The 13,238-nt window shown below is 37.4% G+C and overlaps 1 protein-coding gene across 6 annotated transcripts; it reads right to left on the reverse strand.

Moving 5' to 3' along the window:
• Positions 1–2,752: 2,752 nt before the first annotated feature.
• On the reverse strand, positions 2,753–9,030 carry LOC110697853. Of its 6 annotated transcripts, none has more exons than XR_002506591.1 (4): positions 8,754–9,030; positions 8,524–8,640; positions 7,436–7,614; positions 2,753–3,363 (listed from the first exon to the last, which is right to left on the reverse strand). XR_002506591.1 is itself a non-coding variant. In XM_021875258.1 (3 exons), the coding sequence occupies exons 1-3, from the start codon at positions 8,998–9,000 to the stop codon at positions 7,490–7,492; spliced, it is 471 nt and encodes a 156-aa protein (XP_021730950.1). In that variant the 5' UTR covers positions 9,001–9,030; the 3' UTR covers positions 5,856–7,489. The 6 variants fall into 6 exon arrangements, 2 of the variants coding, with proteins under 2 accessions (XP_021730950.1, XP_021730948.1); XR_002506590.1 differs by lacking the exon at positions 2,753–3,363 and adding an exon at positions 4,928–5,727 and having other exon boundaries at positions 5,961–7,614; XR_002506588.1 differs by lacking the exon at positions 2,753–3,363 and adding an exon at positions 4,928–5,727 and having other exon boundaries at positions 5,925–7,614.
• Between the last annotated feature and the right edge of the window lie 4,208 nt (positions 9,031–13,238).

Below are 13,238 nucleotides of genomic sequence, written 5' to 3' on the forward strand. Positions count from 1 at the left end.
ACATATCTAAATCTAAACTAAGAAAAGCAGTTAAACGAGACATAATTAATCAAAGCAATTAAATTACTGAAAATAAAAGGGGAAGAAATCGTTACCAAAAGAAACGGAAATGATCAATTGTATAAATCAAAAGTGTAGAGAGAAAACAAGAATATTCACCAAAGCTTAAAACTAAAATCTAGAAATTAACTAATGAGAAGAACCGTACTCGTCACTTGCTAAAAACGTATTTATACATAAGCACAAAAATCCTAAATAAAAACAACAAATTAAATCGTCAAAACACCCTAAGAAACACGCGCGGCAGAGCTTCGCCCAGTCGAGCCCGCCTTTTTGAACATTGAATCTTCACTCACGCCCGGTCGGGCGCAAGACAGGGTGAACCGGGGAAGGGCCTCTTTTCTTCTATATGCCTCGCCCGGCCGGGCGCGCCTCAAGGCGAGGGAAAACTTGGTCGGGCGAGCTATCGGGCAAGTTGGACCTCTTCAATTGGGCTATTTTCTTGGCCCAATTCGCATTTCCTCTTTGGCTCATTAAGACTCGGTCCATTGCCACAAACTCTTCTTCTTCACCGAGCCCTTAATCACCGGTTTGATTGCTTTATCGCGGTCTTGGGCTACAGAATACGGTCATAATAATGCGATCCCACTCCAATGCTCGTAGTGGCTCAAATAAGTCCGGGAAAATGCTTCAAATCTGCAATTTTCTATAAAACAATACCAAAACTACGAAAACACTAGAAAACGCATATTAGTATAAAAGTGGCTCCAAAGAGCCAATAATATTCCTAAATATGACCAAGGGACGGGGGTAAATCTCTATATAAAATGAACATATCATGTAATCTAGGAAAAACAAGGGTTTTGCTCCATAAGTAACAATGTCATTAACACTCAAGGTCAACACAAATTTTGCCTTGAAGTTTCAATATGGATAGTCATTTTAGAAATGAAATTTAAGTAATATATCAGTTTTTTTTGAGGAAATATCAAAGCATACTCTTCAATAAATTTCTATATACGGAATAGAAAATTGAAATTTTAGGTCTTCTATAAATTTCCTTCCTATTTGTTGCTTTATCCATATAATTTATATAAACAATACGGGAAATTATTGGTAACTCACAAGTACAACTAGTGCTCTGTTCTCTCTCCTCACAAAACGCTTTGTTCTCTCTCCTCCTCTAAAGAACACCTCTGCCGGAAACCTAGGTGCTCGCCGGAGATCCGGCGCCGCAGTCGTTTCTCCGGCGAGGTTCTTCCCTTCCCCCCACTTTTAATTTGCCAGGCGCCAGCGAGAGACGAGCATCTTCTGTTCTCGTCTCCTTTAATCCGCGTTCTTCTCTGAGGTGGCTCCAAACTCAGAGAGCCGCCGGAGCTCCGGCTGCCGCGTCCTCCGCGACCTCTTTCCCCCTCCTCTGACTTCTTCTTCTCTTGGTTTCTGTTTTCCTTCCCCTTTATTTTCTTTTCCCATCATGGGTTTGGAGGTTTCCTCACTCCGTTATCCTCTTTCTTCTTGGGGATTTTAATCCTTTTGAAGGTGTTTGTGAGAGCCTTTTCTAAGGTTCGAAGGTTCTAAGGGGAGTGTTTAGATCATCTACCTCTGTCTCCGTTGCCCACCTTTGTGTGGAAGGTTTGTGTTCATTCAAAGGGTCTCCCCGCCGGTGAAACAAGGCATAAGGACTAGGCCTAACGCCGCCGTCATAAAGGTCATAGGTATTTTTGACCGTGACAGAAACAGTAAAGTTAGGGTTAGGGTTTCGTGGGTCCTTGCACTGGAGGGCTAGGTCTAACGCCGCCGTCAAGAGTAGTTAGTGACGGAAACGGTGAAGTTAGGGCTAGGGTTTCGAGGTTCCTAGTGTAAGTGGTTTCGGGTTGTCGGGTTGGATGGTGCTCTCCACTGGTTTGTTCCCTTTCTTAAGTATGTTTGTTCTTAGTATTTATCAGAGTTTACTTGCCTTAGTTTTTGTTACGGTATATTTTAGCCCCCTTTGGTTGTTTTTCGGGCTATTTAGTTGTTTTGGCTATAGTATTTTGGATGGTTGTTTGCAGTGGGAGTTAAGCCCCTTTGTTAAGGACAGTGGGGTGTTTATTGTGGTAAGAGAGGTTACAGGTGCGGTTGTTGGGGGTTTGAACAAGAAGTTGGCCTTGGCTAAGGTGAAGTGTGTAAGTTGTTGGAGTGGTATGGGTTTGGTTTCTCTTTCCTCGGATGTAATGATTCTTTTGGTCATTACTTCTGATCCTTATTATCTGAAGCAGGCGCCCAAACTTTGTTTTGGGGTTTCTCGAGTCTCAACGTTGTCAAACCTTTCTTGCCAACAAGAAAAGCTATTGATTGGAAGGTCACTAGTTCAAGTGACCCGTTTGATGACCTTACTTGGTGATGAGTTGATCCCGCCAGGTAAGGATGTGCTAGCCATGGTCAAACAGTTTCGATCCCCTCCGTTGCTCTCTTCTTGGAGTGTAGTATGTTTCTGCTCCTTGGTTTGTAAGGAGTCCCTAATCTGCGACTTATCCGGCCAATTCAAATTTATTTTCGTCTTTAGTCTCAAAAGTTGTGGTAACGACTTTAGTGTTAAAAGCCATTTTTTAAGTTTAAGTTCTTGTTCTGTAGGTTGTAAACTCTGATTTTATGAATGCATTTGCTCTTGTAAAAAAAAAAAAATATATATATATATATATATATATATATATATATATATATATATATATATATATATATATATATATATATATATATATATATATATATATATATACACGGAGTACAACACAAACCGAACTGAAATGCTTGCAGCAAAATAAGACAGGGATCAGACATAACCTTACAACTTAGCTTTTTAAGTCTCAAACTCTCCTAAAGTTCTGCAGCACCTGTTATACAGCAAGTCAGCAATTAACCCATGTAGCTGTGAAATATTTATTAATATAAAAAAACTCATAAAATGAAGGAAAAAAAAAAAAGCCCAATCAATCAATAAATTAGAAACATACAATTATACAAACTCCAGCAATTATACAAATCAACTAAAGAGGCTCGGTTCAGTAAATTAGAAACATACAATTATCAAAACTCCAGCAAGCAATAACACAACCCAAAATAATCCAGAAAACTAGTCCAAATGCAACATGGGTAGTCATCAATATCAGAAAATATATGTTAATCAATCATTCAAAATCAATAGTGACAATTTAAGTGGAGGTCTAATATTAATGATTCATGTTTATCTGCACAATCAATCAGCAAAGAAGTCGGAAAAGCAATCACAAGATCAAACTTTTCAAATTCAATGGTAATAATTGAACTCATTTAGTCACTTACCAATAACAAGAATGAGCATGACAGCAAAGCAGCGATAAGCTCCTACATAAAAACACAAATAGTATTGTTAGGAAATGCATTTCATATATTGTTCCGCCCAAGGTTGAACAATTAAAACTATAATAAGATAAGAGATCTAGTAGCAATAAAATTAAGATATCAATCACGCTAATTATTCATCAATTAGGGGGCAACATATCCACAATCTTGTTTGTAGGCATAATTCTAAGCACTAACACTAGGCGAAAAATACAAATGGGCACCGGTTCAAAACCCCCATTTAGCACTGGTTTTAAACCAGTCCTTATTTGAGGGATGCCAAAAACCAAAAGATTTCGTATCGGTTCTTGCTGTGAACTGATGCGAAAATGGCCCAAAAAAATTATAAAAAGAACTTTTAGCACCGGTTCTGTTTCAAAATCGGTGCCAAAAATGCCCCAAGAAAATAATTTTTTTTTTTTTGGCATTTTTTTCACTTAAATTGATATATAAACACTAACATATATATATAAAGTTACAATTTTTCTGGTTGCTGTATAGTTTGTGCATCTCACAAAAGCAATAAATAGTACTACACTCAGAAAAATGCAATAGCTACATTTAGGGCTGTACACCGGTCCAAAACCGGACCGGACCTGGACCGGGCCTGTTGGGACCGGGACCTGAATCAGGGAAATTTGAGGACCGGAGACCGGACCTGATTCAACAGGTCCGGTTCCGGGTTAGACCTGAAAAATCAGGTCCGGTCCGGGTTCGGACCTAAATAGACCTGTTTTTTTTATTTATTTTTTGATTTTTTATTTAAAAAAATAAAATAAATAATAACATAAAATTTGATATTATCAATCATGAATACTACATAAATTGTATAAATTGACTAAAGTCCCAATTCCCAAACACCAAAAATACTAGACAACAGTAACCACCAGATCTACCACCTTCAAAGTAGATGGTCGCAAAGGAAGGTCGGGGTAGATCGTGAAGCGAGTAAGAGGGCGATTGGTGTATGATTGGGTGGCTGCAGTCGCTGGAGTCGCGCGATCTGGTGGATGCGGTCGCCGGAGTCGCGCGTTCTGGTGGCTGCGTTCGCTGGAATCGCGCGTTCTGGTGGCTGCGTTCGCTGGAATCGCGCGATCTGGTGGTTGCGGCCTCTAGTGTCGCGCGTTTTGGTGGCTGCAATCGCTGGAGTCGCGCGATCTGGTGGCTGCGGTTGCTAGAGTCGCGTGTTTTGGTGGCTGTGGTTGCTGGAGTCGCGCAATGTGGTGGTTGCGGTTGCTAGAGTCGCACGTTCTAGTGGTTGGGGTTGCTAGAGTCGCGCGATCCAGTGGTCGCTAGAGGAGTGTGCAGCGTGAGGGAGTGGGTTTGTAAGTGTGTTGTGTGACTTGTGTTGGCTGAGTGGGTTAGGGAGTGAGTGATTAAGTTAGGGTTAGAAATGAACTGACTTCTTGTTTTGATATTTGGGAAAAAAAAGTTTTTTTTTTTAAAAATACATTTTTACCGGGTTTCAGGTCCAGATCTGAAAACCCCGGGTTTGGACCTGATCCGGACCGGGACCGGAAACCTTGAATTTTAAGTACCGGGACCGGACCTGAATCTACAGGTCCGGGTCAGGTCCGGTCCCAACAGGTCCGGGATCAGGTCGGTTTTCAGGTCCGGTCCTGTTTATGTACACCCCTAGGCTACATTGATTATTGGCTGTGCAATGAAATGGATACATACAACACTAAAAAGACGTGTACAATTGTACAGAAGCATACTATGTTAGGTTTTTTTTTTTTTTTTTTTTTTTTTTTTAAAGAAAAACAAAGCCAAAAGTTTCAACATCAAGAATCTACCAAACAAAATATACAAAGCAAATAGGCAGCGGCAAAGCAACAGGAATAACAGCTAGAAGAATACACCTCTAGACAACTTAGCAGCAAGCTTGCAACACCAAAAAGCACACCAGAGCGACCTTTGAGTAACCAGGACAGCAAGCAAACAACAACAGCACATCCAGCATAACAGCGACAGCACCAGCAAAACTAGAAGCATCGAACCCAGCAAAGCATCAGCAGCGAATACCAACAACAGCACATAATCAAGTTGATGCAGCGCTAGCAGCCAGGAACAGACAGAGAACAGCAACTGGAACACACAGATAAAAAAAATAGGCTGCAGCTAATACAGAAGCACAAAGAACAATAAAGAACCAGGTAACAACCCAGCAATCCACAAAGCAACAGCAGACAGCAAAGCAGCAAGGTTGAGCATCAGCTGGCAAAGCAGACCATAGAACAACAACAGTTGGTAGGCAGTAGAGCAATAGACAACAGACGCTGAGAAACAACAGGCCAGCAGCCCACCAAGAACAAGCAGCTAACAAAACAAACAGAAGACAAAACCAGCCATCACCAGACCAAGCACCTGCAAATATTAGATGTGTGTGCTCAAAGGTGAATGAAAAAGGATGGTAAACATGAATTCAACCACCACCAACAAACAGGTTAAAAGGAAGGCATGAACTTTGTAAGAGGACTTTCTTATTTCTACTCTTTTTTTTTTTTTTTTTTTTTTTTTTTTTTTTTATATTTTCCTGTCGTAGTAGAGAACATAGAACATACCTCAATTGCAATAGTAACTGGACTAAGATTATCTACCTTTACATTCCCTAGCTTCGATGCGATAGCTGCAAACAAATTAGTATGGATGTTAAAATAAGATACATCCCCCTCTAATTCCACTCTGCCAAACTGGAGTTGTTTTGCAATCAAAACACCATATCTTGCTGCCATTGCTTCAGCAAGAATGACAGGAACATCACCTGCGGGAACTCTTTTCACACTGGCAGCCAGCACCCTGCCAACCCCATCACGAATTACAACTCCAAGGCTTACATCAATTCCAGCCAACAAGGCAGCATCGAAGTTCACCTTCACAAAACCATCAACAGGTAGTTCCCATTTGCTACGACCATGCTGACCACTTGATCTTACACCCCATTTACGGATTCACAGAACCATCAACAGTAGAATTAACATTCATACACCAGCATTTTCAAACAAATTAAGCTGTTTTAATCAGACATTTACGGCTTATCATATACTTGTAATCAAATAAAGATTTAGAACAATCACAACAAATATTTCAATATCAATCAAATCTTGTTAAAAATTCACAAACCCATCACCAAAAATCCAAACAAAAACAAACCCTTATAACAAAATCATCCAAATCACCTTAAAATTCAACAATGCATATGGATTAAATTACAAGAAATAACTTGGGTAAAATATACATACTTCATGATGGGAAGATTCCAGAAGAAAAAAAAAAAAAATAAGAACCCAGAAAAGAGAAAAGAAAATCCAACCAAGAATATAATGCAAACCGAGGAACTTCAAACGACAAAAAAATCTCAGAAGCAATTGAAGAAAAAAGTACCTCAAGTAAAGGTTGAATTAACTCCTAGCAGTGCGTTATAGAAACCATTAACTCATAGCAGTGCGTTGTATTTGGTTCAAATTGACGGCGGCGGTGATGGTGGTTGTGCTTGGTTCTAATCACGCCGATTTCGGACTGAGAAGGAGAAGGAGAGCGGCATTGCTTGCGACGCAGTTATGGAGAAGGAGATCGAAGGAGAGAGAAAAGGAAAGGAAAAGCGACGGTTATGGAGAAGGAGATCGAAGGAGAGAGAAAAGGAGTTTGAGGAAAGAGTTGAGCCTCCATTGTTGAACCGTAGGAGAGAGAAGGAGAGAGAGGCAGATGAGAGAGGAGGAGAGATCGAGGAAAGAGAAAGAAAGTTAAAAAGACCGTTTTTTTTTTACAATAGAATTCGCACCGGTTTGAACCGAACCGGTGTGATTAACTCATTTTTCGCACCGGTTTGGTTAGAACCTGTGCGAAAACTCTTTCCCTCAATCCCGCCTATATTTTTTGGCGCCGGTTTTTAAAAACCAGTGCGAAAATTGCGGTGCTGATTTCTGTCTTTCTACTTGTGTAATAATGGATGGAAATTTTTTAGTATGAAATAATATAATTTGGGCAAAAAACATAAACTTATATATACACCAATTTATCATAATTTAGGAATTAAAAGGGGAATTTATAAATGACAGACGAATTGAAGTAATACCTGAGACTAGAGTGAGAGCTGAGAAGAGACAAGTACTTTCTCTTTCTTGTTCATCTACCAAGAAGTCGCTGCACCACAACCACCAGTGCTGCACTCCGGGTGCACGCTAAAAGTGCACTGCTCATGAAGATCAAACACTTGGGACTTCGAAGACCAATTCCAAAACTTAGAAGTCAAACCTGGCCAAGAGTAAAATCAAAGCACATCAAGACTAATAGAACTTGACTAAATGTTAATGTTTGTATGCAATATCAATAGTATCAATTTTGACTATTATTGATGTTAATTAAAAGAGAAATATTGATGTTATTTCAAATAAAATAGCAATGTCATTATGATTTGATGCTGATTGCTCTTTCACAATTCTTCTTACAACCTGTACTACATAAGAAGAATCTCCCAGTTGTCTGTTCTTGCTTCCCTTCATTACTTCCTTTGCATTCTAGTTAATACATTTGATGCTCACTTCTCTTTCATAAGCTTCTTGAAAGGCTTTCAACTAGAAAAATCCAAAGTGCAATCCTTCCTCATACTTCTTACTTTGTCCTCTTCAGTGGGGATACTATGTGCGAGGCAAATCTAGAGAGCTCAGTAAACTTTTTACCATCTTAGAGATATGACAGCTTAGTCTGGTGAGGTATTGCTAATTTGCTATTATCAGTATAATAGTATACCACCAAGCAGCAGAAATATAGTTATCATCTGATGCAATAGGTAATTTGATTTTTAGTCAACTGCTACTTAAAAAAATCCAAGCAAGAAACAACTCAGACTTAAACCAATATAAATAAAATAAATTAATATTCCTAAACCTGATACAAATCGTTAGATATTACGCCATTACAAATCAAAAAATCAACATCCGAACACTAACTCATTTGAGAATAAACCTATACCAACATATAACCCAAATCTCATAACTTAAAGTTTCTCCAAAATTTAATCAACAACAACAGAAATTAAAAATGAGCAGAAGCAGAACAACAGAAATTTGTCCAAACACTTAATTATTCGCAAAATGGAACAAGTAATTTAAAAAATGAATGTGAAATTATCAACAAAAGAAATGTAAGGGAGAGAGAAATAACCTGAAGAAAAACAGAGGGAAGGAGAGCAAGGAGGACTATGCGAGAGAGTGCCGCTAGTGGAGGAGTGAGATAAGCCGCCGCTGCTGGTGGAGGAGTGATCTGAGAGACTGAGAAATCCTATCATTTCACATTCTCACCATTAAATTCATTCAAAATTTCAATTGTTCATCATTAATAAAATAAAATAAAAAAATCATAAAACTTAGATTTCAAATCCAAGAAACCCTAACCTCGAATTTGTGATTTTTGAATCGATAATTGATTCAAGTTTGTTGTTGCTGTTGTATTTGGTTCAAATTGACGGCGGCGGCGATGGTGGTTGTGCTTGGCTCTAATAACACCGATTTCGGACTGAGAAGGAGAAGGAGAGCGGCGTTGCTTGCGGCGCAGTTCTGGAGAAGGAGAGAGAAAAGGAAAGGGAAAGTGGTGGTTATGGAGAAGGAGATCGAAGGAGAGAGAAGGAGTTTGAGGCTCCATTGTTGGAGATGAGAGAGGAGGAGAGATCGAGGAAAGACAAAGAAAGAAGAAAGAAAGAGAAAGAAAGAAGATAATGAAAGGCCGATTTTTATTTATTAATTTTTTTTACAATTGCATTCGCACCGGTTCGAACTAAACCGATGCTAATAACTTCATTTCGCACCGGTTTGGTTTGAACCGGTGCCCGTTTCCTTTTCCCTTTTTGTCGCACCAGCTTTTAAAAACCGGTGCGCATTTTACGGTGCTCATTTAAGTTTTTCTACTAGTGATTCCGACCTTAGATGGATTGTAGTTTTAGACTTTGCACAATTTTGGGATAAAGGGACTAAATCTAAAGGATAATTTGATGCGGATTTTTAATGGTTTCCACTAAAATTCTGACCTTAGATGGATTGTAGTTTTAGACTTTGCACAATTTTGGGATAAAGGGACTAAATCTAAAGGATATTGAACAATTAAATCTAGTCAAGATCAAATTGTAACTAGGATATGGAGTTATTATTCCTGACTAAGGTTTAATAACAACTAAATTGGTAGCTTTCTCGGCAAAATATCATATGCAATTCTCTTGCTAAAACAACTCATACGGATTGATCAATTATAACCCAAAACTTCTTTCCCTTCATTAATAAAAATAAAGAATATTTATAGGCAAATATCCCATGCTGTTAGGATAACTAAAAGATAACATAAAATATATAAGATATAAATACTAAATACTAATCCTAAATAACAAAATTTATCTTCTAATAATATTTGAAAATTATATCTTATCAATCTACTAATTCTACTCCGACTCTAATTCGATTAGTCACGTGTAATTTTAGGATTGACGCCACTCAACCTCATGATTAATAGACGACTCAATAAAAATAAATAAAAATAATAAAATGATGATATTGATGCCTTGGATACGCATCATCTTTGGTAATCAAGCTTGTTGATGTTTGTTGGTGAATGAAAACGGAGGAAAATGACCTTATTTATAGGGAACAAGAGGGAAAAGATCAGAAAAAGAGTCAGAATCCGACTCGGAGTAAAACGCCTTTCATCATGTAATGATGGATTCATCGCGTCGCAATGCTTATATCGTTGCGCGATATTTGCATCGCTGTGCGATATACCAACGCTGCGCGATGCTTTTCAGAATATAAGATCCGTACGGAATCCAACTTTCAATCAAATTGGGTTAGTCGAATATCCGTACTTATCCTTATTTTATCAGAATTAAATCTATTAAAAACAAGTGTTTTATTTGAAGTAAAATCCTTAACCTTTATATTTTCAAAAGCAGGATAAATTAGAACCTTCTAGAGGATTCTAGAAGCTAATAATAAATCCTAAGGGATTTAGGACTCAAAACAACCTTCTAGATAATTCTAGAAACTTATGATAAATCCTAATGGTTTAAGAAATACAGTTAAGATAAATGGACCTTCCACATGATCATTGGGTCGCAGGTAAGACTCGGTTTGGACCCAGTTTAGTATTTTGGCCATAACTTCCTCATTATAACTCAGATTTGGGCTTATAATATATCATTGGAAAGCTCTTATCAAACCCCATCCAACTACACAATCATTGAACCCAGATTATGGACTAAAATAAACTGGTTTGGACGTTTTTATAAAAATGACACGAAATGAATGATTTTTAAGGATACGAAATGAATTATTTTGGGTTTAAGGGCACAAAATAAATGACTTTGGCTTAAATTTTTTTAGGAAAGGTTAGAAATGGTCAAGGTTAAAGGAAAATTCACGAGACTCTTCAACTCTTCACCGAACTTGATAATCAAAGACATGAAAGGTACTCATCACTGGGTTTGTTTTGAGGAGACACAATCAGGTGTCTACACACCCCGCAGTCGGAGCGGGAGAAAATCGGATGCACGGAGTGGATCTGAATCACGCATCGAGCGGTAAGGATAGTATGGTAACCCATGATCAAAAGAGAAGTAGTAGACGTGTGCTGGTGATGACGATGAGAAGCAACAACCATGACCTATGTAGAGTAGAGATAAGCGCTGCTAGGTCGGCGGAGAAGGAGAAGAGTCGCGCACATATTTGGGCTAATAAGTTGCTGATCCAGAGAAGAAGAAGCTAAGGGATCAAACCATCATTGAGAAGAAGACACTACACTACTACGGGAAATCACAATTGAAGAAAAAACAAATAAGATAGCCTAAATCCCACACCGCTTAACCACTAGGAACTGTTTACCTCTTAAAAAAATTGACCCTCACAACAAGATAAATTCCACCAAATTAAAACAATTAGCGGCTGGATTTAGAGAATGAAAAATTCCACCGCATGTACTTGTGATAAAATTAACAATAAACTGAAAAGGTAAAAAAAATTGTTGTTAGTGCCAATGCAAAAATCCAACATTCCCTTTAAGTTATTGTACGTAGTGTAGTTGAACAAGGGGGCTCCAGCCAAAGTAGAAGACCTCCTCTGGGAAGAGGGCTAGGAGCAAGACGACAACGTAACTAAGGTGGTGGAGGCCAACAACGACATCGAGAAAAAAACAAGACTAATTAACAAAGGGGTGGTTTGTCTCGTGAGTATGGCTCATCCAAGACTACTATCAATCATTGGATACGCTATGCAAAATTGCAATTCAGTCACAGATTAGGATAAAGAAGGAGGACTATGAGTGATCGAGGTGGCGTATTAGGTGGAGAACCAAGAGGTAGAGGTGGTGAACAAAGCTCCTGTGTATGGTGGGAAGATGGAGCACAAGAGGGGTTGCCGACGATGGTGAACCATCGTACCCGTACTTAATTGCGAAAGCGGAAAAACAAAGTGTGTATTTTTTTTTTGTGTAATCGTTTGTGAATCCCGCCGGTAGGTATAATTTTCTAACCTACCGGCAGGGGAAGAGAAATTTTTAGATCTAAACAATCTCAAGATCTAACCTAAGTTGTGATACCATGTCAAATAATATAAACTCCTCAATTAGAGTGGTTTCCATTAATCAATGTTCATAGAGTTATAAGGAGAGTCCTAATCATATTTGGTAACTAACAAGATATGTAAAGATATTATAAAGATATTGTTATACAAAATATATCCTAAATTTAAGATGAGAATATTCTATCAATATTCTCTATCACACCTGATTCACACTCTACACTAATTCGGATTCAGGGATCAGTTTTGAGTGGTTAGGTTCTAGTCCTTTTCTATTGTTGTGGGAAATCGAAAAATGTCATTTATTTGAAACAAAAAGAAAGGGGTCGTAGTTATTGTTGTCAAATTTTTCGTCCTTTACTTTCGTCGAAATTTCAGACATTATCACCGTCACAATGCGAAAATAATGTGTAGTCTTTTTTTTTTTTTTTTTTTTTTTTTTATAGGGTGTGTATAGTCTTTAGTCTTTAGTTCTTTACTACCTAGAAGAGACTTTTTAGTCAAGAAAAAAAAAGTATCCTCCCCGTTTATAAAAATGGGGCAAAACATTCCGCTATTTACACGGTAATTAAGCTTGACGAGTTGAAGTAAGAAATGGCATCCATGAAATGATTCTCTTTAAACTATGCTCTACTAATCATACTTAAAATATTCTCGCCAATCACTGCCTTTTCTTCAATAGGTAATATTTGTTTTAGTCTTTACAGTTTATTTCATAGTCTATTTACTTGCATGATTTTATGGTAATCATCCTTAAAATGACTACAATTATACTAATTTTTATTGCCTGATTTTGATTTATTTTATAATGTCAAAATTTATTATAAATCATTTATCTAATTTTAAAAATTCATTTATTAATTTTAAAATAATTTTTGTTTTTTTAATAATTTTCTTAATTAATTTTAAAAATTCAGTTTTTATTAAAACTGAAATTAAAAAATAATTAATAAATTAATTGTGAAAACATAAAAAAAATAAAAATTTAAACGATAAAATAAAAATATTTATAATTAATTTTGACATAAACTATAGATTAAAAATCAGCCAGTAAAAAAATAGTATAATGATAGTCATTTTAAGGGTGACTATCATACCCTCCTACAATAGGTAGGTAGCAATTTAAATAAAAAAAAAGGATGACTATCATATAATTTTCACTATCCACTTATTATCAACGTTTTATGCATGCATTTGCCTCAATCTTGTCAATAGTCTCACTTCAAGGCTCCAACACAGAATTTACTATCATCGTTTAAGACAAATATCTAAATTTTGAGGACTTGTTGGTTATCATTATTTGTTAACCAAACTCTTAAAACA

Source organism: Chenopodium quinoa, unplaced genomic scaffold (genome assembly GCF_001683475.1).
Source record: "Chenopodium quinoa cultivar QQ74 unplaced genomic scaffold, ASM168347v1, whole genome shotgun sequence".
Taxonomy (NCBI): Eukaryota; Viridiplantae; Streptophyta; class Magnoliopsida; order Caryophyllales; family Amaranthaceae; genus Chenopodium; species Chenopodium quinoa.